This window comes from Macaca nemestrina, chromosome 5 (genome assembly GCF_043159975.1).
Source record: "Macaca nemestrina isolate mMacNem1 chromosome 5, mMacNem.hap1, whole genome shotgun sequence".
Lineage (NCBI taxonomy): Eukaryota > Metazoa > Chordata > Mammalia > Primates > Cercopithecidae > Macaca > Macaca nemestrina.
In genome coordinates, this window is record NC_092129.1 from 71,483,265 (window position 1) to 71,510,109 (window position 26,845).

Genomic DNA, 26,845 nt, shown 5'->3' on the forward strand with positions numbered 1-26,845 from the left:
GGAAAGCTTTGGGGTAAGCCAGCACACTGTAATTCTTTTTTTTTTTTTTTTTTTTTTTTGAGACGGAGTCTCGCTTTGTTGCCCAGGCTGGAGTGCAGTGGCCAGATCTCAGCTCACTGCAAGCTCCACCTCCCGGGTTTACGCCATTCTCCTGCCTCAGCCTCCCGAGTAGCTGGGACTACAGGCGCCCACCACCTCGCCCGGCTAGTTTTTTGTATTTTTAGTAGAGACAGGGTTTCACCATATTAGCCAGGATGGTCTCGATCTCCTGACCTCGTGATCCGCCCGTCTCGGCCTCCCAAAGTGCTGGGATTACAGGCTTGAGCCACCGCGCCCGGCCCACACTGTAATTCTTAAAAGGTATCACTCAATCATCCAGATCAAATTTATAACACAAATTATTCCACATGTAAGCTTGCATAATTGCTTCAAATATTGGAGCGGGTGAAGTACCTTTGTCTATGTCATGTATATCCACATCACTATTTATTCTTTCAAAAATCAGTTTCTAAGGTACTCAGCTAGAGTTTGTTAATTAGAACTTATTTTCTTATAAACACGATATGTCATTTTCAATTTACCATAGGTCAGCTTCTAGCCTTGGGTACTAGAAGATGAAGGGAAGCCTCAATATGGAAAAGATATGGGATCCTCGTGCCAGCAATATTTTACCTGGAGGATCCAAATACCTGGCTCACACATCAGAAAAGATCTTCATTGATTGACAGATACATACAATCAATAAATGTATTGACACAATCTTTGAGTATCAGATCTCTGAATGGAAAAATAACTCTGAAGTAGTGGATTTAACCCAGTAGATCTCCACAGGTCATGGCATCGCTGGACAGCTGCAGAACGGACACGTGCGGGATGCATTCCAGCAGCTGCTACGGGTAACACACAGCAAGAATTACCTCCCTCCCATTTAGTCTCTGCGTGAACTCCGCATGCATCTGTCAGTGAGTAAACACATTACCTTGTATTTAGATAACTGAGCTTTTTTCTCATATAATTCCATTTTGGGTTCTTCAGGAACACGTAGGATTTCCTGGTATTCTGCTATCCACTGTGTCAGGGCTTTGCATTTATCTGAGAATTCCTTTGCTAAATGAAGACCTTTTTCCAGTGTCATGTGTTCTTTCCGGACAGTGCTGGTCAGTTCCTTCAACTGCTCCACGTGATCATGAATCTCCTTTCTTAACCTGTCTGCCTCGCCTTCCTCCAAGTATTTAACAGCCCTCTCTCCTTTCTCCCGGGCTGATTTCAGCAAACTGTGACCTTTCTCCATGTCTTTGAGCAAAACCTGAAAAAGAGAGTGAGTAGGAAGCAAATGTAACCTTATTTCTTTTCTTTTTTTTTTTTTTTTGAGATGGAGTTTCACTTTGTCACTGAGGCTGGAGTGCAGTGGCACGATCTTGGCTCATTGCAACCTCCGCCTCCTGGGTTCCAGAGATTCTCCTGCCTCAGCCTCTGAAGTAGCTGGGACTACAGGTCTGTGCCACCATGCCTGGCTAATTTTTGTATTTGTTAGTAGAGACAGGGTTTCACCATGTTGGTCAGGCTGGTCTTGAACTCCTGACCTCAAGCAATCCACCCACCTCAGCCTCCCAAAGTGCTGGAATTACAGGTGTGAGCCACTGAGCCTGGCCATTTCTTTTCCTTTTAAAGAAAGGTTTCTCAAGGTCTGTTCTTCAGTCTACCTATTTCCCTTTAAACTAAGTTGTTGATGTTCATAACCAGATTTGACCTGCCAGGAATCAGGAACCCTGGCTTCTTTACTTCGATATAGGTTCTAAAAGTCTTGATTGATATATCATTTCCAATTCAGAGAATCAAAAAAGAACTTGATGTTTCTCTCATCCCTAGCAATCTTTTTCAAAAGACCTGAGTTTAAACTCTGGACAGGCACTGGGCCATTAATTTGAGAGGTCGTTTTCTCTTAATATTGAAGTGTCACACTGGAATTCAGTTAAGACTTTCATGGGTGTCCATGTGTAAGTCATTCTGATAACAACACATCATAAATAAGTGAAAGCCGGCTTCTGGCCTTAAAGAGCCAACTTAGTATTTCAAGTAAAACGATGAGCTCAGGATCACCAGTCATAATGGTTGGGATGATCACTTGTGCTTCCAGTATCTATACAGGAGAATGGGCAGCTCGGTGAACGGAAAGGTTGGACACAAATCTGAAGTATGTGTGCCTACCTCCAACGTCTTCAATTTCTTCCCCATCATTGTTGTATCTACTTTGTCAATCTTGGTAGCCACATTCTTGAAGTTTTTATGCGTAGAGCCATACCAATCCGAATAGGAACTGAGGGATGACTCTGATTCCTCCAAACTCTGAATCTCTTCTTCCAGGAATTTTATTTGTTCCTATGAAAGAACAGAGAAAACTGAACGGTGAAGTAAAGGCCTGTGCCAGGGCCTTTGTTGATGAATATGTATCTTCACTGGATGTTCGTGAAAGGAAGGCTATTTTGGCCGGTGAAGTTTGCTGGCCTATGCTGAGCACCTGGTGACCCACTCACCAGCACTTGGAGAAGCAGGGCTTGGTATCTGGAAGTCAGCTGGGTGGCCTGGCAACCCATTCTGCTGTTCACGTGGCTTTCGTCCAGTATCTCCTGAGCTCTAGCTCCCACTTCCTCAACTTCATCTCTGTACGCGGTCACTTCTTCGTGCCACTTCTGAAATGACAAAGTATCGAAGGGAAACATTCAATCTTAGCCATTTGAATAAGACCGATATATATCTTCTTAATGGGAAATGGTTTCAGTGTATGTTTAGAAGACGTTTATTTTGAGACATAATTGTGAAAATGCCAAATGTTATCTTCATAAATATATTAAAACAATGTGATACAAACTGTACACTTGAGTTGGATAGTTTTCTGTATCTATTACACTTCCATTCAAAAATTAAAAATGAAAACAGGCCAGGTGCAGTGGCTCATGCCTGTAGTCCCAGCTACTTGGGAGGCTGAGGCAGGAGAATTGCTTGAACCCAGAAGATGGAGGTTACAGTGAGCTGAGATCACTTCACTGCACTCCAGCCTGGGTGACAGAATGAGACTCTGTCTCCAAAAAATAATAATAAATAAATAAATAAATAAATAAATAAATAAATAAACCTGAAAACAAAGTGGCATAATTTTTTAGACCTCCTATTGTACTTAGATCAATTTTAAAATGGGTGGATAATGAAAATAAATTCCTAAGGCCCAAGCACTATTTTAGATGTGTGCACTAAAATTGCATAAAAATTAGAATAAAACTAATTCTCCAGTATCATTTCAATGAACTATATTGGAGTTATTTCATATCAGAACCATAAACTTAAATTAGTGTAACACAAACATTCATGTATCTTCACAAAACAAGGTAATAGGGTATGGAAGGAAAATATAAAATAATCACATTAAACTACATTGTATCAAAGGCTAATTTATGAAATAATTGCTGTAAGAGGAATGCTCCATTGTAATTTATTTTAACTTTCTAGGTAATCGAAAAGCTTTTGCAAAGCCTAAGCTTTGGACAAAAGATACTATATATTTTTATGGAACAAACTATGCAAGGTAACTGTAGCTTTGAGAAAGATCAGGAATCTACATGAGTTATACCTTCATCTGATGTAACTGTATCTCCTTGGTTGCTCGGTTTGACTGACGTATGGTCCTGGGACTAATTTTCTCCTCTGCTGTTTGGAGCCATTCATCTACTTGCTGAAACTTCTGCTCCATTAGCCTCAGTTTGTTCACTACGTTATTGAACTGAGTCCGGGTCTCGGACAGCTTGTGCTGGTAAACCTGCCAGTCTTGCCGGAGAGACTCTAAAGCCCGGTCCTCTGCCTGTGGGATACCTGATGGGATCACATCCTCTCTGGTGTGCAGCACTGAGTTCAACAGGGCCTGCCCCTCTGCACAGTGTACCTGTAGCTCCTGCAGAGAAAAAGGTATGGCTGTTACTCTGAATCATATTTCACACTTGCATGGGTTAGCATGTCTCGCCCAAGCCAACTGTGATTGCTTGAACTTCTCATTAGAAAAAAATGATTTTATTATGCTCTATACAAAAATACGTCCCTAACAATATTTTCTTCCAAGTCAGAAAGATTCCTAAAATTTTTCCAATTAAAATAATCAACACACACACACATACACACACCCCAATATTTTTCTCAATCAACAGTTTTTGAAATTTGACTTTTTAGCTTATAGGCAAAAACACTTGTGAGTAAAGAGTTATTGTTTAAAAGAATGACCTAGGCTTATTATGGCTCATAATCTGCTTAAAGTGCCTTAAGCTTCTTGCTTTGACATTGAATAGCTCAGTGTTACATTTGTGACTGAGAAAGAAACAATGAACCCTCTTTTTGCTAAGGAGGAATCTTTTGCCAAAGCTGTACTCTAGGCACTGTGGTGGCCAAGAAAAGTTGAACCTGGAGAGTGCAGGGCACACAAACCTGGGAAATTAGTTCATCACACCTGCCCACCAGGTGCTCCCAGGTGCAAACACATTTCCTCCACCAAAGCCTAAGCCCCAAAGATTTACCCTACAAATTTAGTATAAATCAAGTTTTGAAGAGCATATGCTATTTTTTATAGGATAAAAAGAAACTTATATCCTTAAAGATGTTGGTAAAACAACATGGCACACTTATATTTCTGGTGATAAACATAAATCTATATGGTCACTTGATCTGATCACCTAAAGTAAAATAAATCATGTCAAATCCCATCAACAATGCTAAAAGTATCAATATATGTAGTTAAAACATAGTATTTATTTCCTCAATACCATACCTTAAAAACCACTTAAGATTGCTAAAATATTTTTCTTACAAAAATAACAATCTCATATGGTTTCAACTAATAGAACATATTTCTTCAAATACGATGTCACTTCAAGCATGGTGTAATGTAAACACATATGCACATGGAAAGAGAAGAACTATAGATATACATGGTAAAATATTAATCAAATTGGCAACAAATACATAAACTTTATTCTAAAATTCTTAGACTTTTTTTCATGATAATTTTTTACAATCATTTTCCTAATTCAAAGTTGGCAAACTTTTTCTATGAAGGGCCTGATAGTAAATAACTTGGACCTTGTGGGCCATAGGTCTCTGTTGCAATGACTTAACTCTGCCATTGTAGTATGAAAAAAACCACAGATGATACATAAATAAATGGGTGTGGCTGCATTCCAATAATATTTTATTTAAAAATACAGACACTGTGGCCCTGGACAGTAGTTGACTGATTTATTAATCTTCTCAGCATTTTTTCCATACTTCATAAATAACCACTTTATCTATTATCCAAGTTAATATTCTATTAGATAAATTCTCATATATCCCAAATTTCAACTCTGTATTCTGAAGGAAAAATATAGCTCAATATTTAAATAAATATATATTTATATATAATATTACTAAAAATATAAAATATATATAACATAAATATGTGTATATAATATATTAAACATATTAAAATATATTAATATATTTAAAATATTATATAAAAATATATAAATTATATATGTTCTATGACCCAAACTAGGCCTTCAGGTTATACAGAATAATTTCTGAATATGGTCCACACGACTGGCCAATCCCCACACCATGTACATGCTACAGAACATCAGGATTCTGAAGAAATTCTGCTTTGTGGTTGCGGCATCACAATTCTCCACCACTGCTTCCTGTCACTAGCATCTTCCTTCCTTTTTAACCTTTGTGGTGGCTCACAATAGAAAATGTAAGAATTAATGCACGGTGAAATCAGGGGGAAGTTAGGTTTGCACCACTTAAATACTGGCTTAAGCGAAATATTTTCTCTTGACCAGAGCAACAGCAACATCTGCTGGCGATGGGTAACTATTGGCTTAGTTCCTACACAAAAGCACAGGGCGCTCAGCATTTGCTTGCCAATGATGTTGGTAGTGTAGAACTAAGAAGGGTTATTTAAAGAAAATAGTCGATTTGAGTCAAATAAATTACAACAGCTAAACCTGTGGACTAGGACATCCTACTCTTTGGAGGCAGGATGGATGAGACCCGTAAGTAAGCTGAGGAAATTGTGACCCTTCTAACTTTTATTATTTACTTACTTCATGAGTAGACCGTATATTTAAACAAGATTTTCTTCCATTTAATCCTTACAACTCTATGGATGAAATTGGGTCAAAGAAGTTCTCACTTGCCTGAAGTCACCTAGTGTTGGGTTCCCCAAGGATTAGAGTCCCAACTTCCTAATCCCAACCCCATTCTCTTGACATTATACAATTTCCCAGACCTAACAGAAAAAGCCAGAAATTTTATATGTGACTGATAATCATGATGGTCCCTGGTTTTTCCACCTTGTCCAAGCTGTAGGTAAAACTTACCCAATCCTGAACCAATTCTTTTTTTTTTTTCTTTTTTTTTTTTTTTTTTTTTTTTGAGACGGAGTCTCGCTGTGTCGCCCAGGCTGGAGTGCAGTGGCCGGATCTCAGCTCACTGCAAGATCTGCCTCCCGGGTTTTTACGCCATTCTCCTGCCTCAGCCTCCCGAATCCTGAACCAATTCTAATCCGGGCTGATAGCACATTTGTAAGTTCCAACACATTGCTGGTGGGACATAAAGTGATCTCATTGGCCTTTCTCCATCTTCTGCTGTTTGTTTTGTACATGGTGGCCCCTTCTTGGTGAACTTCCTTGATTCCTACCTACTCCTTAAGGTAAGATTATGGGCCCTTCTTTGAGGCTACCATAAGATTCCTTACATTAGTCTGTTAATGTCCTCACCACATTCTTTATAATCATCTTGCTATGGGTTTGTGTTCCTCATCAGATTTCAAGTTCCTTGAAGGCAGAAATCGTATCTTAATCACCTTTACCTGAAGTAGCTAGCAAAGTATGTGTACTGTTTTAAGTGCCCAGTAAATACTGAATGAGTAAATAAGTATATAGGTTATGACCACTTTTTCCACCATGTCTGACTTCTCACCATGAATTATGGCCTGCTGGCCTGGGCCCAAACACTTTTTTTTTTTTTTTTTTTTGGCTTCTTTAATTCCTTCTTCTAGAATCCTGAGCCCAAACCTGTACCATCAGCAATGTGGCAAGTTTTGCTTAAAACCACATGGCTCAATACATTGCCACTAGTTTGACTTCATGTCACCTTCTAATGCTTTCTGCTGCTGTCCCCCACATCTGGTTTGATCCCTTAGGGAGAAACAGGCAGGTAGGCCAGACAACCCCATCAATTGGATCTCCAGCCATTCTTGTCAGGGCCACCCTAGCAGCTCTATGAGTTCCCCAAGTGCTAGTCCTGCCCTATCTAAATTGCTACAAAATGATGTCAACTAGCACATACTACTGAGGTCTCAGAATGTTCTTGATCAGACCTTATGGGGATTGCACTTAATGTGTATCAGCTAGCCACTGGGCTCAAGGTTTCTATTAACTTCCTATTGCTTAAAATAATAATTCCATATTCAGAATGAAGATTCCTTTGTTTTAGGATAAAGGAGGCTTTACCTGAAGATCACGCAATGTTGTCTCATGAGTGTGAGCATCACCTTCAAGAACTGAATACTGGTCGAGCTTTTCTTGTTCTTGCCCCAACCAAACTTCAAATGCCTTTAGGTCTCTCTGATACTCTTGGTGCAGGCGGACAAGTTTTTCAGACTTGGTTACGGCTTCCTATAATTAGCATTTACAATAATGAAGATAGGAACACATTACTTTATAAAGCATCAAAGTGTAATTCGCTTTTGTAATTTTAGAAAAGTACAGTTATTGAGACATTGGAATATGAGTTATTTCCTAGAATCATTAATCTTCAAGATTTATGTAAAAATATAAAAATCTAATATTTCAGGAATAAATGTGTTATTAACTATTTTGTTGAATTAACTACATGATCTCTGAACACCTTATAAAATGTAACAGACAGATTAAAAAATGAATTCACTTTACTAATTTCATAAAAATTCACTTTTGCTAATGAAGAAAATTGAAATTTTTATATTGTGCCTTAAATGAGGATTTGGACTTACTGTGGATTTAATTTTCCACAGTAGAATGTGCTCTGAAAAAGCATATTTATTTTCTTTGTGAGGACTAAATGAAGAATGATAAATACTATCAGTGATTATTTTCCATCTTAGAAAACTCTCACGATCAGACATACTAAGGCATTTATGAGTCTTAATTATGAAGCTGTCCAGAATTTTTTAAAAATTGGTACATTTCTAGGAATTTTTAGTTGAAAATTATCTTACTTTCACAGCTTTCATAATACTAACAATATTTGAAGGTTTTGCCAGTACCACCTTTAAAATATTAAAAATTCATTTTGCTTTTGTTCTGTTTTCCCAAGCCCATCATTCTTGAAAATAAATGAGTCTTTAAAGGAGCACAGCTCCAAATACTCCCCTTGTGGTGAATCTACAAGAAAAGTGCTTTGCCGTACCTTGGCCCTCTCTTGGATGGCTCTGTATCGTTCCTGTAGATCCTGGAGTTCTAGCTGGGTGACATAGTGTTCTGTCATGCCAGCCCCTTTGACTTCAATGGTCTCCAGCAAGCTGCTGTAACTCAGCACTTCTTCATTTAATAACTAGAGAGCATTTAAGAAAAATAAAGTGGTTACCCATGCACCATCACATCAGTGACATGCTAAAATCAAGATATTTTAACTGTACAGTTGACAAGTGACCTCCGGTTACCCATTCGTCCATCCCTCCATCTATTTATCTATTTGACACAGATATGTGTGTGAATGCATGGAGTGTGTGTGTGTGTGTGTGTATGTGTGTATTTTATGTCTGGTCCAGAACTTTCTCTAAGATATGAATTCCCAATTAATGACTTTATGTTTCTACTTTAACATTTCAAACTGATTATGACCAGAAATGGACCCCTGATGCTCACCCCATCCCTATTCTACCCCAGCCTCCCATGAAACCCCCTTCTCTTTCCATCTCTTCAAACAGCAAATGCCATGACCTCCCACCCAGCCGGTCAACCCAGAATATGAGAATTGTTTCAGCATCTTCTCTAGCTCTCTGTCCTCTTAAACCATTCGGAAATCCAATTAGCTCTACCTCCTTTTATACCGTGACATCTGTCCCCACATCTCCTGCAAACTCCCCAGCGCAGGCTGCCCTCCTCTTTCACTTGGACTTTGCAGTAGTCTCCCAGGCAGATTCCTGGCCACCAGTTCTTTCCCTGTCCCTTATTTCATGCTCCACACAGCAGTCTAAGTGATATAATGTCTTGCAATTAAAAGTTGAATCATGTCACTTCTCAGCTTAAAACCTGGATTATCTTCCCAATGCTGCCAGGATCAAGAGGAAAATCCTCAGAGCAGCTGACATGGCGATGGAGGATCAGGCCCTGTCTCTTCATCAAACTCCCCTCGCAGCCCCTCCCTGCCTGCTCTCTGCCCCAACAACACCTGCCTTTCTCCTTGCAGCTCCCCATTGCAACAGGATCTTTCCCTCCACCGGGCCTGAGGACCAGCTGTTTATTCTATCTAGAATGCTGGTTCCTCAACTCCTCCCTAGGCTCATTTCTCTGCCTTAAATTCTTTAGTGCATTGACTAAATGTCTGCTGTTTCAGAGAGGCCTTTCCTGTCCCTCTCCCCTGGCCTCAAACAACTGTATGAACCTTTTCAAAATTACTTTCTCTCACACCACACCACTTTTTTTCTTCATAGTACTCAGCAGTTATAATTATTTATTTGTACATTTATTAATGAGTGAATGCATCCCCACTAATGTACGCTTGACTGTTTTTACTGCTAGAATCAGGCACAATGCATGCATGTAGCAATTTCTCAATGAATGTTGATTGAATAGATGAAGAATCCAATTAATTAAGCAATTAATTACTGCAGGTATTTATGAAGCAGATAATTATAATTATATTAATTTACGGATGCACAAATGAGCCCCAGAAACATTAAGTACCTTGGCATAGGTCACATAAGATCATTTAGTCATTTAAATAACTGTTACTCAGCATGTGCTCTGTGTCAGACAGAGAGCCAAGTGTTGAAGATATGAAGAAAATTAAGCATCTCTATCCACTGAAGGAGAGGGACATGCAAATATGTATCCTATGAAATTGATAAAGAGCTTTGAACCAAGGGCTATGAGAGAACAGAACAATGAATCAAGCCTGAGCGGTGGTGGTGTAGCATAGCTAAAATGACTTCAAAATTCATTCAGAAAGATCAGTAGGAGGTTGCCAGGGGCAGAGACAGAGCAAGGACCTTCTGTAAAAAGGGAAGAGATTATGCAAAGGCACAGAACTGTGAAGACTGTGGCATGTTCGGGAGACAGTGTGAGATTCAGCAAGGCTGGAGAGCACAAGGGAGGAGGCTGGGAGCATGAAGGAAAGGAGCATGGCAGAGGAGCTCATTTCCATTCTTACAAACCAGGCAAGGGAGATTGAGCTTATACTGTAGACAATGGGAAGCCAACACAGGACCTCAGGCTGGAAGTGAGACATTCATCTTTATAGGAGATAACAATAGATACAGGCAAGAAACAAGGTGAAAAATCAGGAGTCTGTTCCAGTTCAGGTGAAGAGGATGGATCAGTAGAACCTAGTGCCCGATGCAATGAGAAAGAAGGCACTGGGAATAATGAGGTTTCCAATGTAATATATTCAGGGTGAGGTGACACAAATGAGCAGAAATAGAGAATGTGAGAGGTTAAAGGATTTCTGTGTAGAAGATCATAAGTGCTGTTTAGGACAATGGTAAAGGGGTGAAGGAACAGGCTGTCCAATGATCATGCCCTGGAGTAAGGCTGCAGCTGTAAACCAAAGGACTGTAAAACTTCATGTTTGAATACTACTGTCAATAAGTTTTAAGAACATGCCATTATTTATTTATTTTAAAAATCTTTCCATGTAGTACTGTACTAATATAAGCATTATGACAAATGCACAAAAAATAACACAAAAGGATGTGATTAAAAAAAGAAAGACTTCCTAACGATAAGCAGGCTGAATACATTAATAGATATTTCAAGGTGCTACATTTTCAATGGTTTGTATTATAAAACATGGGTCTACATGTTTTATAATACAACATGTTTTTTCTGGAAGGGAAAATTTTTACTCACAATAAAATAACCACAAATGAAATTCCAGTTTAAGAAGGCTTTAGAAATTATACTATAAGCCCCAAACATAATTTGGTTATGTGCACAGTCCCAGCATACACGTAATCCCATTTTTGTCTGACTGTGGCATTCTAAAGAAGCCTGTAAGAAAACAAATGGAATCTGGAATCCAGCTCTCACCTTGGCTTTTCCGAGCATACTTATTTTATCCCGCAGCTCTGCATGCTGCCTTTCTGATTCATTTAGGTTGGCTTCCATACTGTCCATCCAACCGGAGAACTGTCGAACATCATCCTGGTAACTTGTCCATTTTGAGAGAGCTCCTTCGAGTTGACTGCGAGGGATTTGAAAGGACAATAAATCCACATTGACAATCCTTAGGACTCTAAAATCTGTCATTGTGTTTGCTCCATCCACTCCAGTCAGCAAGGGGTCAAGAGAAGCTGACTTGGGAGTGAGCAGGCTACCCAGGGCTTAACGACACTGAGTCCAGGTGTGAAGGGCAGCCTCAGGAAGCAAGGGACATTTAACCCCAGGCCAATATGCAGAAACATGGAACTGGCTATCAACTCAAGAGTCAGCAGCTAGGGGGACAGCAGACACTGAGAGAGGTTCAAAGGCAAAACTGGGAGAGATCCCCCTGAGTGGGTCTTTTCTGGAGCCAAAGCCCTGGGCAGGGAGAGAAGCAATACTTAACTCTATCAAACTGAGCAGGACATTCAGAGCAGGAGAGAAGAACAAGTACAGTAACCACCTTGCGTGAGATTAAAAATCAGAAAATCACAATGAAATAAAAGGACAATATTTCCTGACTTGGTCTAAATATTAAAACTTAATTGTTTCTCTTATAGATAAGTTAAGCACTTCTCTTGTCTAAACACACACGTGCTTTTTTTTTTTTTTTTTTTTTTTTGAGACAGAGTCTCGCTCTGTCACTCAGGCTGGAGTGCAATGGCATTATCTCGGCTCACTGCAAGCTCCGCCTACTGGCTTCATGCCATTCTCCTGCCTCAGCCTCCCGAGTAGCTGGGACTACAGGTGCCCATCACCACGCCTGGCTCATTTTTTTGTACTTTTAGTAGAGATGGGGTTTCACTGTGTTAGCCAGGATGGTCTCGACTTCCTGACCTTGTGATTCACCCACCTCAGCCTCTCAAAGTGCTGGGATTACAGGCGTGAGCCACCGCGCCCGGCCTACACATGCTATATTTTAAATTCCATTAATCATTTCTGCCTAGTTGTACTACCAGGTTTTGGGTCCTTTTGCAGCAGAAACTATAAGTGCTCCATCCATCCACACCCCCAGATCACACCACTGCAGCACAGGGCCAACTGGACTTCTAATCGCTCCTAGATCTCTTAGCTTGAAGACATTCTCTAGGCTCTGATGTACTCTCAGTTTGAGGGCAATGTAGGCAAGAAGGGCAGGGGAGCCTCACCCTTAGGGGCAGCCCTCAACTGCTCTTCTAATTCATAGGAGTTTTTTTCCAAATACCCCAGATCCCCTGCCCTTGGATGGTATAACCGAGGCTCACACTGTATATCAGCTCCCAGCATTGCCTGACTAGATTAAGTTGCAGTTGCTCACAATGGTGGGCAAATTGCTTGATAACATACCTGATATGGTTAGGCTCTGTGTCTCCACCCAAATATCATCTTGAATTATAGTGCCCATAATCCCCACATGTCACAGGAGGGACCCAGTGGGAAGTAACTGAATCATGGGGGCGGTTCCCCCCATGCTGTTCCTGTGATAGTGAGTGAGTTCTCATCAGATCGGATGATTTTATAAGGGGCTTTTCCCCCTTTGCTCAGCACTCGTCTCTCTTACTGCCACGTGAAGAAGGACGTGTTTGCTTCCCCTTCCGCCATGACTGTAAGTTTCCTGAGGCCTCCCCAGCCATGCGGAACTGTGAGTCAATTAAACCTCTTTCCTTTATAAATTACCCAATCTCAGGAATGTCTTCATAGCAGCGAGAGAACAGGCTAATAAAACACCCTTTATTTACTGCCCTCCCCCTGCCTGCTATTTCTTTCCTACTCCTCTATTTGTATTTCTTGGGTTTACCTCCCATGTCCACTACTTGGTTTTAATCCCTATATTTTTACATTATGAATCTTTTTTTTGTATTTTTATGTTAGCAACAACAACAAAGAGAAACATGCATTTTTAGTTATATTAACATGTAAGCACAGTATTCAGGTCAATCTAAATGTGAGATTACATCTGCCAGTTTCTTTTGTTCTAATAAGAGAAAAGAAATAAAAAGAAAGAGGAATCGAAGGAAAAGGGAGGAAGGAAGGAAGGAAGGAAAGAAGGATGGAAGAAAGGAAAGAAGGTAAGGAGGGAGGGAGGGAGGAAGGAGAGAGGGAAGGGAAGGGAAGGGAGGGGAGGGGAGGGAGGGGAGGGGAAGGGAAGGGAGGGGAGGGGAGGGGAGGGGAGGGAAGGGAAGGGAAGGGAGCCACAGAAATGGTCTGTTCAGTAGTATTATATTGATTTTTTAGTAGTAGCTTCCCCAGTGCTTGGCCGTAGTTTCCCTCACCTTTTACAACGAATCCCTGCAGACAAAAGGGATGCCCACATATCCTTCACACTCTGCAGCTGCTGTTGAATCGTGGGAATGCCTTCTGGAGAGGTATTCTGAAGGACAGATTCTCCCCTGGTTACTATCATTTTCATCTGAATCTCTTTTTCCTGTTTGACTGATAATAGAGCCTGTGAAAACAAATACAGAAGTCCTTTGTCATTTGTATGTTTAACATTTCTGGCTTTAAATATTGCAGAGCTCCTAAAGATCACAGAATAATATGCAATTGTATCCAGCCCTGGAGCTCCCAGTCGGCTGAGATGGAGGGTGGGGAAGTGGCTTGCTGGTGAGTACCAGTCACCAGTTACCCGTGGGTTTTTGCTAAGTGGCCTTGGTGTTGAAGGTCTCCAGTCTTCTCTGAATAATCCCTTCCTTCCAATGAAGTTTTACTTTACTGGTTTTAACAAGGGAAAAATATAGTACAGTAGAATTCATGATTTCTCAAAGGTTATAGGATGAAGAGTTTATAAATGTTATGGTCTCTACAACAAAAAAGCCTATAGAAATTGATTATACATTTCATGTTCTTCATAAGCACTATTCTTTTTTTTTTTTTTTTTTTTTTTTTTTGAGATGGAGTCCCGCTCTGTCGCCCAGGCTGGAGCGCAGTGGCCAGATCTCAGCTCACTGCAAGCTCCGCCTCCCGGGTTCATGCCATTCTCCTGCCTCAGCCTCCCGAGTAGCTGGGACTACAGGCGCCCGCCACCTTGCCCGGCTAGTTTTTTGTATTTGTTAGTAGAGACGGGGTTTCACCGTGTTAGCCAGAATGGTCTCGATCTCCTGACCTCGTGATCCGCCCGTCTCGGCCTGCCAAAGTGCTGGGATTACAGGCTTGAGCCACCGCAAGCACTATTCTTTTTCTATGTGAGAAGGAAGTTTTTTCTTTTGTTTTTTTAGAGACAGAGTCTATCTTTCTCTCCCAGGCCTCAGTGCAGTGGTGTAATCATAGTTCACCACAGCCTCGAACCCCTGGGATCAAGTGATCCTTCCACCTCAGCCTCCCTGGTAGCTGGGACTATAGGCACATGCCACCATGCCCAGCTAATTTAAATGTTTTTTTTGTGTGTGAAGATGAGGTCTCAGTATGATGCCCAGCCTGCTGTTGAACTCCTGAGCTCAAGCAGTTCTCCCACTTCAGCCTCCCAAAGTGCTGGGATTATAAGTGTGAGCCACTGCGCCCAGCCAGAAGGAAGTTTAAATTCCAAGTTATAAAACTGATAATGTCACCTAAAAGACAAAGCTTCATCTCTCTTTAAAACGTGGTTCTTGACAACTTCCAAAACCTCAGCTTCAGCCACCCATTGCCACCAGTTTCTGCTGTGGCAATGAGCAACTGGTAGCAATTTCTCACACACTAAGCTGTTCTTTCCTCTGGCTTTTCCTCACACTTTTCCACTCTCTGCCACCATTCCCAAGTCTCCACCGGGTTATCTTTGCCAAAATAATTCCCCTATCATTCTTAAAAACTCGGTTTTGGCTGGCTCACATCTGTAATCCCAGCACTCTGGAAGGCCGAGGTGGGCAGATCATCTGAGGTCAGGAGTTCGAGACCAGACTGACCAACATGGAGAAACTCTGTCTCTACTAAAAATGCAAAATTAGCCGGGCGTGGTGGTGCATGCCTGTAATCCCAGCTACTCAGGAGGCTGAGGCAGGAGAATCGCTTGAACCCAGGAGGCAGAGGTTTTGGTCAGCTGAGATCACACCATTGCACTCCAGCCTGGGCAACAAGAGCAAAACTCCATCTAAAACAAAACAAAACAAAACGAAAACCAAAAACAAAACCAAAATTTGGTTTATGGCAGGGTGCAGTGGCTCACACCTGTAATCCCAGTACTTTGGGAGGCCAAGGCAGGAGGATTGCTTAAGTTCAGGAGTTCAAGACCAGCCTAGGCAAGAAGGCAAGACTCTGTCTTAATTTTACTTAAAAAAAAATCCCCACATAACTCGGTTTACCTATCACACTTCCTTTTTTTTTTTTTTTTTTTTGACACAGAGTCTCATTCTGTCGCCCAGGCTGGAGTGCAGCGGCACAATCTAGGATCTCCGCTCACTGCACACTCCACCTCCTAGGTTCAAACCATTCTCCTGCCTCAGCCTCCCGAGTATGTGGGACTACAGGCACCTGCCACAATGCCCGGCTAATTTTTTGTATTTTTAGTAGAGACAGAGTTTCACTGTTGTTAGCCAGGATGGTCTCGATCTCGTGACCTCGTGATTTGCTCTCCTCAGCCTCCCAAAGTGCTGGGAATACAGGCGTGAGCCACTGTGCCCAGCAACCTATCACACTTCCTAAGAAACCTGTCCCAACTTTCAACCCCATCCCTCCTGCATGGTTCCACTCCTGTGTGTGTCTATAACACCATAAGCACATCTGCATCTGTGGTTATTGTCTTCTGTATTTCGACCTCCTCCAACCTCAGACAGTAAAATCCTTGAGGAAAAAGACTACGTTATTCACCTTTGATTCCCTGGAGTCAAGATGGAGTGCCAGTCTCCTAGAAGGCACCCAGTATACAAATGAATGCAGATTCATTGTTTTCATCGCAAATGCAAAATTGAACTTATATCTTGGGACGGGAGGAGAATTGGCTAAATCCAGGAAGACAAAAGTTGAAAAAGATGGAAAATGTTTTGCCCTATAAAATGTTTCCTCAAAATATTTTCCCATAATAAATATGTCTGTGATCTAATTTAAAACTAGCCTCTTAACAAGTGATCACACAAGTAATCACATTTGGGCTTTATCATTTTTTGGAAAACATCTGGGGTCAGATGATTCAGGAATTCTCTGGCATGTCCACCCAAGGCAGACAGGGTTACACTCACAAAGCATCTGAGATTGCTCAAAGAGAGAATGCGACATCATCACTCCAGGTGGATGGAGACGGGAAATTTTGAGAAAAACAAACAAATTCTGTAGGTTGGAGATATTTCTATCTAAAGATGCACACCTCAAGCTTGAGCGTCCTGCTGTCTAGCACACTTTTGTCGGACGTCGGGTGGCAATACGAATCCAGCATGTGAATCGCATCTGTCATCCAGTCTTGTAATTCTTTAATCCCGAGAGAGAACTGATTGTGTTCTGCAACGATTCTATCCAGCCTTGACACTTTCTCCTGGAAATGACAGAAACATTTTTCGAGCTGTCCATCCCGCAGAGACAAATTGTAAAGCTAACAGTTTGTTTGAAACAATGGCAATCAGTCATGGCTTCATACGCTGCCAGATACGAGGCAAGTCTGGCCTAATTCTATGAGATATGTCAAAGATCTTTCTAAATCATAAAACTGTTAGAAAAACTGGCTCAAAAGCAAGAAAAAGTTACAATCATATGCCTCTCCAATTCTTTATGACCATCATGATTATTTTAAATCAGTAAAATTTCTCCCTAATGCCTTGTCTGGGAGACTGGTCAAAGTAGTTTCTACCTTTCACATATTCCACTGGGCTCATCTGACACTACAACCCACATGACCTACATTGTAGCCAGGGTTCTAAAAAAAATAATCTGAGATTTTTTTTTGTAATATCTCTAAATTTTAAAACTTGGGACTGTCCGTGTGGTTTTGCATATTAATTATAGGTCAATCTAACACAGTGAAGACTTTACAAGAATAATCTACAGCTCTCAAAACATTCATATATCGATTACTTTTGGTATCTAAGTAAATACAAAGGAATTGAAAGATGTTCTTCATTCATTCTAAGATGATTCATTCCTTATCTTAACTTAGATATGTGCCAGATTTTATAAAGACAACAAAAGTAACATTCATAGAATAAACATGGGTGTAAACATAGACTATTTACTTCCAGATCTAAGCTAGTGTGACTGCCTCAGTGATGTGTATTGAAGACCCAAATCAACAGACCCTGTAAGTCCACACTTACAGAACAGATGAGGCCAAATTAAAGATCAAATTATACCGGGGTCCCTATATTCTAACACCTGAAATTTCAAAATCTAGGAAACAAAGGTTGTAAGCCACATAAAGCTCAAGATAGGCCTGCACCACACAGTTCAAAATGGGTCTATGTTATAGTGGCTGAATGTTCTAAATGAGGTTGTAGTAGGATTCCATTTGTTTTCTTCTAAGCTATTTGAAAAGAGATTTAATCAGTTGTCTGAACCATTGCCAATTTTGAGCTCTGCTCTAGAATCTGAACTGAAACTCTCAATCAACACATCCTTGACTACTATATAATTAATGCACAGATTCAGATGAATTTTTTAAATATACCACTATATATACTTTAATAAAATTTAAACTGTTTAGAATTCATGTTTTTCTAAAGCAATTTAATCTGGGCTTCTTTAGAACAAAGGCTCTGAGCTTTGCTGTATGTTTATGATTTGAATCTTCCAAATCGGAGCTCTGGGGAACATATCATTTCAGTATTAAAAGGAATATCTTAAGCAATAAGGAAGACTGGAAGTCCTTTCAATTTTTGAAACCTGTTTCGGCCTTTTCAGAGAGCCACATCAAGCTGATGCAACAACAATGATGAACTTAGATTGCAAGGCGAGGGAAACAACACACACGCCCCTTACTGCTGACCTGGAGACCCACACTGTCGGCAGGTCAGGACGCAATGCACACCCCGCAGAACCTGCTGCAACTCCAGTTTTGCGACATCAGTATCACACTCACACACAGCACGTGCCAGGCGTTACCTTTGTTAAATTGCTTAGCGCTAGATACTGAGAAGATAGCTGCGACACTCTGTGCCTAAAGCTCTTGCTGGCAGCTTGTCCTTCCCACAGCTGCTGAGCTTTCTCTTTTAGCCTGTTGAGCTGAGGCTCGTAGCAGTGTATTTCCTCAAGGACAGACTGAAAAGCACAAGCAAGTTACTATTCAGAGGCTGTGGAAAAGCACATCGCGTAGGAAGCTTTGGCCCGGAGAACATGGAAATCAACACTGGCAGGCCGTCCATGTACTCTGGAGGCTTTATTATCTCCAATCTACACACCGTGGAGCACAAATCATGGAAGGAGACAAATCATACTTCCAAGGAAAGTCAGAAAACATGAAATCCGCCAGCAATGGGGAAAGAACACACTACATCTCACGGCGGCACAGTCTAACTCAAGGGTGCTGAGCATGCATCTGTAGAGTCGACAGAGGACGGGACAAAGACACGGTCAGATGGGGATCTGGGGAGGCGGGTTCATCACCTGGAGCTTCTGCTGCTCTCTCCTCTTTGCCGGCAGATCATAGAGGCGATTGCTGCTTTCATGGACCATCTTCTCAGTTTTACTCAGCCAGTCCTGGATAGGCTCAGCGCTTACTTCAAAGTCTTTCATTTGGATCTTTAGATTCTGCAAGGTTTTAGATAGTGTCCAGGACAAGAAAATATTTTAAAGGCAAGTCCAAGGTCCTTCACTTGGCATTCAAAGTCCACCCAGGCTGGGCACAGTGGCTCACGCCTGTAATCCCAGCACTTTGGGTGGCCGAGGTGGGCAGATAGCTTGAGCTCAGGAGTTCAAGACCAGCCTGGGCAACATGATGTGACCCCGTCTCTACTAAAATACAGAAAATTAGCCAGCTGTGCTGGCAGGTGCCTGTAATCTCAGTTACTCAGGAGGCCCAGGCAGGAGAATTGCTTGAACCCAGGATGTGGAGCTTGTAGTGAGCTGAGATTGTGCCACTCTACTCCAGCCTGGGTGACAGAGGGCGACTCTGTCTCAAAAAAATCCACAAAAAAACAAAGTCTGCCCCAAAGTCTGAAACATTCCATCTTTTACCTTGGCACAAATATATTTTTTGAACATCCTTTAAGAACTTTTTAGGGTTCTCCTTTGGAAAATGTAATTTTTACCCCCTAACATTCCAGCCCACTTCTGAGATCACACCCATTTCTCAACTTCTAGAGCATTTGTTGTCTATACCATGCCTATATACTTCATCATAGACTAGGTTGGATTGTGAATTTTCATCTGATGCAGACATGCCTTGTCTCCAAAACTAGACTGCAAGCTCCATGAGGGGAGGGCCCGGGTCTGACACTTCCTGAGACACACCATAGTACCTTACAGGAACGTAAAGAAACATTAGTCAACATTTGGTTGATTTTCATTAATGGGGGTACAAGAAGTAGCATATTCGTGTAGTTTACATGCTTATGTTGTTAATAAATAATTTATTCTGATTTATAAAGTGATAAGAAATACTAAATAATGTTATGTGCTTATCACATAAGAATATCATAAATACTTTCACAGTTACTATATAGTACCCTAGGTGTAAAATGTGTTTGATAAAGTTTTATATGGTACTGCTTAACTTTAGCAAAGGTGTCTGCATCTACTGTGTCTTACTTATAAAAGTGGTAGGTGGATGTGAATGTGAATTTGTTATTTATGTTACACTGTGAGTCAACTAAAGGCTATAAAAACAACCAGTACTTTAGGGAGTTTTGTCCAAGAGGGAATACATAAAGGTTAGCTGAAAAATCTAAGTGGCAAGGGCTAATGACGCTTATGAGAGAATAGCTGAAGGTTCCACCTGTATCTGGTCTGGGATGTCTACAGTATGGGGAAAATCACATGCCTTACTCACCTCTGAGGGAGATGGGTTAGCTGTAAGAATCCTTTGAAAAGTTAGTATCTCACAAATGTAAAATACCAAAATAACTTCTGGAGTATTCTACTAAAATTTAGGTTGCATGAAGGCAGGGACTTGGTTCTGTTTTATTCTCTGCTATAGCCCCAGAGCCTAGACTAGTCCTTCACAAACAGAAGATGCTCAACAGATATTTGTGGAATAATTAAATTCATAAATTCAAGGTGTTTCCATCTTCCTGCTACTGGAGTCTCATGGGGCCACTTGATACGGTTTGGCTGTGTCCCCACTCAAATCTCATCTTGAATTGCAGTTCCCATAATCCCCATGTGTCTTGGGAGGGAACCGATGGGAGGTAATTGAATCATGGGGTGGTGACCCCCATGCTGCTGTTCTCATGATAGTGAGTTCTCACGAGATCTGACGGTTTTATAATGGGCTTTTCCTGCTTTTGCTCATACTTCTACTTCCTGCCACCATTTGCTTCCCCTTCTGCCATGATTGTAAGTTTCCTGAGGCCTCCCCAACCCTGCAGAATTGTGAGTCGATTAAACCTCTCTCCTTTATAAATTACCCAGTCCTGGGTATGTCCTCAGAGCATTGTGAGAAAGAACTAATATGCCACAAAACAGGGCAAATGGGGGACCATGATCAGAAATTTAGGTTTTAAAAGAAAGGAGATGAGAGGGGAGGCGAAGGGGATGGGAGGAGAGAGGAGGAGTGAGGAAGGGGGAGAGGGAGGAATAAGGAGACAGGAAGGGGAGATGAGGTGAAGGGGAGGAGAGGGGAGGGGAAGGCAGGGAAGGGAAAGGAAAGGACAGGACAGGACAGGACAGGAAAGGCAAGGCAAGGCAAGGAAAGGAAAGGAAGAGAAAGGAAAGGAAAGGAAAGGAAGAGAAAGGAAGGGAAAAAGGAAAGGAAAGAATCAAAACAGATAGACAGATACCTACTCTGAGGGGAACAGCAGATTAAGAAAACAGGCAATTCATGACCCACTCACCCACTCTTGGGCATCTCTTGAACTAGATAACCTTGTAATCAATGCTAAATATGCTACACTCAACAGCTGATGCCCCCCAGGTCAGACCACATAGCATTAATAATTCCTGAAGGATTAAGGAAACATTTCTAGGCACAATGGTTATCACTCTGTTAAATGGAGGGTGCTGGCCATGAAAAAACAGTCACCATTACAAAAGAGAGATCAATGGTCTTGGATCAGGAAAGAATTGAGGAAATACACATTTTCTCCTACTGAATATTATTTCTCTATCATTATCTTTTTCCAACCTTCATCAATAATGATCATAAGCAAATGAAGGATCTATTCTGCCAAAAAGTGTTTTAAAAGGAAAAGATACCCTCTATGTCTCTAAATTTTCCTCTGAAAGAAGAGTCGATACATAAAATAGATAATCTCAGAAGAAAAAAAATAATTATATTGCGGCAGTAACTATTTAATGGTTATAATAGATTCATCTTCTATTGTGTCTGGAAAAAATAAAATTATATAAACATTGTTTCTGCATACTTAATGCCTAAAAACCTACTACCTGGTATTTGCATTAGTTATAATATACACACTCATCTGTAACATTTTGTGGCTTATATAGATATTCCTGTTTATTCTCCTAGACCACCTTCCAGAATTGAGGCAGTTCACATGAAAGGCTAAGTGTTCTGCTGAAATGTAAAACTGACTGTCCCTGCTGGGAGATTGCAAGGGCAGGTCAGTGACAAGAGACCCTAACATGCAAGAAGCTACTTAATTCTTCAGGGAGGCTCCCACTTCTAGCATTGGGCTATATCTTACTGTTAGCCCTTTGTCCTCTTACATTCAGAGACGGAGTGACCAAAATCATTGACAAGGGGACTTTGATATACAGAAACTGTGGTTTCACTAACAACAGCAATAACAAATAACACATAATATTTCCATGTGGATGGCTATATATACCTCCAAAGCAGATTCTTTTTGGTGGAGATTTGAATGAAAATTTTTCCAATCTTCTTTTGCACCTGAAACTTTGGCCTGGATCCCTTTCGCTTTCTCTTTGGTCAGCAGGGTACTCAGAAGTTCCCCTTTGGACAGCATCACGTTTAGCTTGTGCTGACCATTTTCACTTTCTGACAAAAACTCCTACAAAAGAAAATATAGAATTAGGCATAATAAAAATGTTCTGTGTTGTTTCTATTATTTCTTTTCTTTCTTTCTTTTTCTTTTCTTCTTTTTTTTTTTTTTTTTGAGATAGAGTTTCGCTCTGTCACCCAGGCTGGAGTGCAGTGGTGTGATCTCGGCTCACTGCAGCCTCTGCCTTCTGGGTTCAAGCAATTCTCCTGCCTCAGCCTCCTGAGTAGCTGGGACTACAGGTGCATGCTACCGCACCCAGATAATTTTTTTGTATTTTTAGTAGAGATGGGGTTTCACCATGTTGGCCAGGATGGTCTTGATCTCCTGACCTCCTGATCCACCTGCCTCAGTGTCCCGAAGTGCTGGGATTACAGGCATGAGCCACCATGCCCGCCCTCTATTATTTCTTAATAAAGTCAAAGAAAAGGAAATAAACTCTTTTTATTGTATATGTTAAATGACCCAGGTCATCCTTTAATAGTCAAATTGCAAACTACTTTATCTACTAAATTCTGACTTGTCTCAAAAAAGTGGTGAGCTATCTCATAAAATATTAAAAATTTGATAAAAATAAACAGGAGAAGAAATGAAGACCAAGGGAAAATAAGAGTTGTAAAATAGAATAAACTCTGGCTAAGACTCGTTTACAAAACAAATGCTTTGTAGTTCCATATAGTTGGTGGAGCTGGATTATGATTTTGGCTCTGAGGATCCTAGCTGCCAAAGTAAAAGAGTAAACACAACCAGGGACAAGACTCACAGAGCCCACAGGATAAAAACACACCATCTACTCAGCAGAAGCACAATTCTCTCTAGGAAAAGACAGGAGATGAATTTCCGTGGGGAATCTTATTAAAATAAATGCTATTAAATGGAGCAGATTACATTATTAGTAGTGGCTTACAAAAAAACAACAAGAGAGAGTTTCATAGGGTTGTCCTTATGAGGACAAAGTGTAGTTTAATAAAGTGTAGCTACGATACGTACTTTTCCCTTCATGTGGCTAGATCTCAAAGAATAGTCTTCTTCTAGAAAAAATGGGTAGATTCTGTATTCTACAGTTAATTCTCAATAATATTTTCAAGTGCTAAAGAAGAAATTGAAAGCACAAGCTCAAAGTTATTTATTCTGACAAGAAACAGAAGCACAGATATTCTGTTGTAGATTTTGATTAAAGAAACTCTGCCAGGACGTGTGTCTTAACGGATGGCCACCCCTGTCCATGGAGGCATGCTGTGGTGGGAGGGTCAGAGAAAACGCCAAAGGCTGTCCTCTAAAATAGTACTAGCCATGTGCGGTGGCTCACGCTTGTAATCCCAGAGCTTTGGGAGGCCGAGGCGGGCAGATCAGCTGAGCCCAGGAGTTCGAGACCAGCCTGAGCAACACGCTGAAACCCTGTCTCTACCAAAAATACAAAAGTTAGCTGGGCGTGTTGACGCATGTCTGTAATCCCAGCTCCTCAGGAGGCTGAGGCAGGAGGATTGCTTGAACACGGGAGGCAGAGGTTGCAGTGAACCAAGATAGGGCCACTGGACTCTGGCCTGGGTGACAGAGTGAAAACTTTTCTCAAAAAAGAAAAGAAAAGAAAAGAAAAATAATATTGTGTTTCTCCAACACAGAAAAATAGGTGATTGAGGTTCTGCAGTTCTACCCCCAAGCCTGAAACAAAACAGGAAGAATTTTACTATTTATTTTATTTATTTATTTATTTATCTATTTTTTAAGATAGTCTCGCTCTATAGCTCAGTCTGGAGTGTGGTGGCGCGATCTTGGCTCATTGGAATCTCCGTCTCCTGGGTTTAGGCAATTCTCCTGTCTCAGCCTCCCATGTAGATAGGATTATGGGCGCCCACCACCATACTTGGCTATTTTTCATATTTTATTAGTAGAGACAGGGTTTCTCCATGTTGGCCAGGCTGGTCTCAAACTCCTGATCTCAAGTGATCCGCCCACCCCAGCTTCCCAAAGTCCTGGGATTACAGGTGTGAGCCGCTGCACCTGACTGGGAAGAATTTTAAATGGAGCAAATTTTCAAAGGCAGAGTTGTCCTGTTATATTAAGTTATTAACTAAGAATTTTAAAAGGTGAACTAGATATGAACAATACTGTTTCAGAGCCTGCTCCTACTAGAGACACTTCAAGAACAAGTGCTTACACAGTGTTCTACATACCTGCGCCATCTGAAAGAAACTCAAACTTCATAACCAATCACTCAGAACTGCTGCTACGTGAAATGAGCGGACATACAAGTACAAAAGGCAATTTCAACAACTGTGCCTCAAAAATGCTATTGAATGAATTAAGGTGGTATGTGAATTGGCACCATGAAGTTACAGTTAGGTAAAGAAAAGACTAGCAAAATAAACCCGAATGAACAAACATAAAATAGACCCACAGCTCTGGCTATCTTAACACACCAGCTTTGTGACCTCACTGACGCTTTTACCCTATTGTACACTGGCAATAATAAATTTACATACCTGAAATGGTTGTTGTGAAAAGTAAATGAGAAAATCCACTTAGAGTGCTCAGGAACAATGCTTATCATATAGAAAAAATGTTTTATTATTTCCTAGATCACTATTAATATGTAAAAATAGTGTGCATTTATATAAATGAATTGGTTCCTCTTCATATACAGAATCAATTGTTTTAAGTGGGGATTTATTTGAAATTTGAATTTCGGCCGGGCGCGGTGGCTCAAGCCTGTAATCCCAGCACTTTGGGAGGCCGAGACGGGCGGATCACGAGATCAGGAGATCGAGACCATCCTGGCTAACACAGTGAAACCCCGTCTCTACTAAAAAAAAAAAAAAAATACAAAAAAAAAACTTAGCCGGGCGAGGTGGCAGGCGCCTGTAGTCCCAGCTACTCGGGAGGCTGAGGCAGGAGAATGGCGTGAACCCGGGAGGTGGAGCTTGCAGTGAGCTGAGATCCGGCCACTGCACTCCAGCCTGGGTGACAGAGCGAGACTCCGTCTCAAAAAAAAAAAAAAAAAGAAATTTGAATTTCTTAGGCAAAACTTTTATATGCGATGCTCTTCTGAAAAGATCTAGAGAAGCTGTCCCCAACCTTTTTGGCACCAGGGAGTGGCTTCATGGAAGACAATTTTTCCACAGACGGGGTGGGTCGGGGGGATGGTTTCGGGATGAAACTGTTCTACCTCAGATCATCAGGCATTGGTTAGATTCTTACAAGGAGCATATAGCCTAGTTCCTTTGTGTGCACAGTTCACAATGGGGTTCACGCTCCTATGAGAACCTAATGCTGCCACTGATCTGACAGGAGGCGGAGCTCAGGCAGTAATGTTCATTGGCCTGCTGCTCACCTCCTGCTGTGCGGTCTGGTTCCTAACAGGCCAGGGACCCGTACCAGTCTGCAGCCCACGAGTTGGGGACCCTTGATTTGGAAGTAACTTTAATTCACATCAACCCCACTTCTAGAATTAATTGATAACACCCTTACCTGTATTTTCTGAAGACTAGTTGAAACTTCACTAATATTTTGAGGTATATCAAAGCACTTGGCGGTAGTGATTTTTGCATTAACCAACCACTGCTGAAAATCCCTGAAGGCTTTTCGAAATCTTTGCTGTAAAATCTGTTCTTTATTCTGGCAGCCCTTGGATGCTTGCAAACAAAGACTGAAAGGGTGATGCAAAAATTCAACGGCAGGAAAAAGTGATAAAGTTGATGAAAATCATGTTTGATAGAATCAGCAGTTCTTAGAATGTGCACTTACCTCATTTAGTAATATATTTAATGCTGAATTAATATTATTTTGAAATTACACCTTAAAATAAACCTCTAGCTTCTAATTTGTATAAAAATATCTTGAACTCCAATAAGGTTCATGCTTACCAATTATACTCTTTAATCAAGCCAGAAACTTTTCCACTGTAGGTACTCAGGTCTCTGGAAAATCGACAAAGTTCATTCAGCTGAGACTTGAGATCCTCTGTTCTAGGCTCCGCTTTTTGCAAAGCATCCAGTATCTCCTGTTCAGAAATAATGAGACAGAGAAGCAAGCACTTACATTGGGTGATCTCCATATCTTCATACTATACATGCATCAATCATATTATAGGTGACAGAGGAACCAACATAGCAGATTCAATGAAGAAACGAGGCCTCTTTTCAGGATTTCTCTGACAAATAATAGCACCCGGCTCATTTGTCCCTTTTTTCTTGCCATAGATAGACACTCTAGTATCAAATATTGCAAAGTAGTTAAGTGATTAAGTGGTCAAATGACTTAAAAATAAGACAAGAAAAAGAAAAGAGAAAATAGCCTACATTGTTTACAAATAGTCTGACTAGGCCATCAGGAGATATGTATATTTTTTAAAGGTGAAAAGAAATCATTTTAAAGAAAAGCAACACTTATTTTGGATTAAATATGTATATTGAGGGCCAGGTGTAGTGGCTC

The 26,845-nt window shown here is 40.9% G+C and overlaps 1 protein-coding gene across 18 annotated transcripts in view; it reads right to left on the bottom strand.

Moving 5' to 3' along the window:
* LOC105489042 (spectrin repeat containing nuclear envelope protein 1) overlaps positions 1–26,845 on the bottom strand; it is a 536,331-nt gene that overhangs the window by 239,372 nt on the left and 270,114 nt on the right. For 17 of the 18 annotated variants that reach the window (XM_011753636.2, XM_011753647.3, XM_011753641.2 and 14 more), the window contains 14 exons: positions 26,278–26,414; positions 25,883–26,060; positions 22,244–22,426; positions 18,900–19,043; positions 18,399–18,554; positions 16,675–16,839; positions 13,676–13,848; positions 11,313–11,466; positions 8,470–8,613; positions 7,533–7,697; positions 3,626–3,943; positions 2,535–2,690; positions 2,209–2,379; positions 980–1,306 (listed from right to left, as the gene is read on the bottom strand). In XM_011753636.2, coding sequence (XP_011751938.2) covers positions 980–1,306; positions 2,209–2,379; positions 2,535–2,690; positions 3,626–3,943; positions 7,533–7,697; positions 8,470–8,613; positions 11,313–11,466; positions 13,676–13,848; positions 16,675–16,839; positions 18,399–18,554; positions 18,900–19,043; positions 22,244–22,426; positions 25,883–26,060; positions 26,278–26,414 — 2,571 coding nt within the window. The remainder of the gene's footprint in view (positions 1–979; positions 1,307–2,208; positions 2,380–2,534; positions 2,691–3,625; positions 3,944–7,532; positions 7,698–8,469; positions 8,614–11,312; positions 11,467–13,675; positions 13,849–16,674; positions 16,840–18,398; positions 18,555–18,899; positions 19,044–22,243; positions 22,427–25,882; positions 26,061–26,277; positions 26,415–26,845) is intronic. The other variant, XM_011753651.2, reaches the window with a different exon arrangement.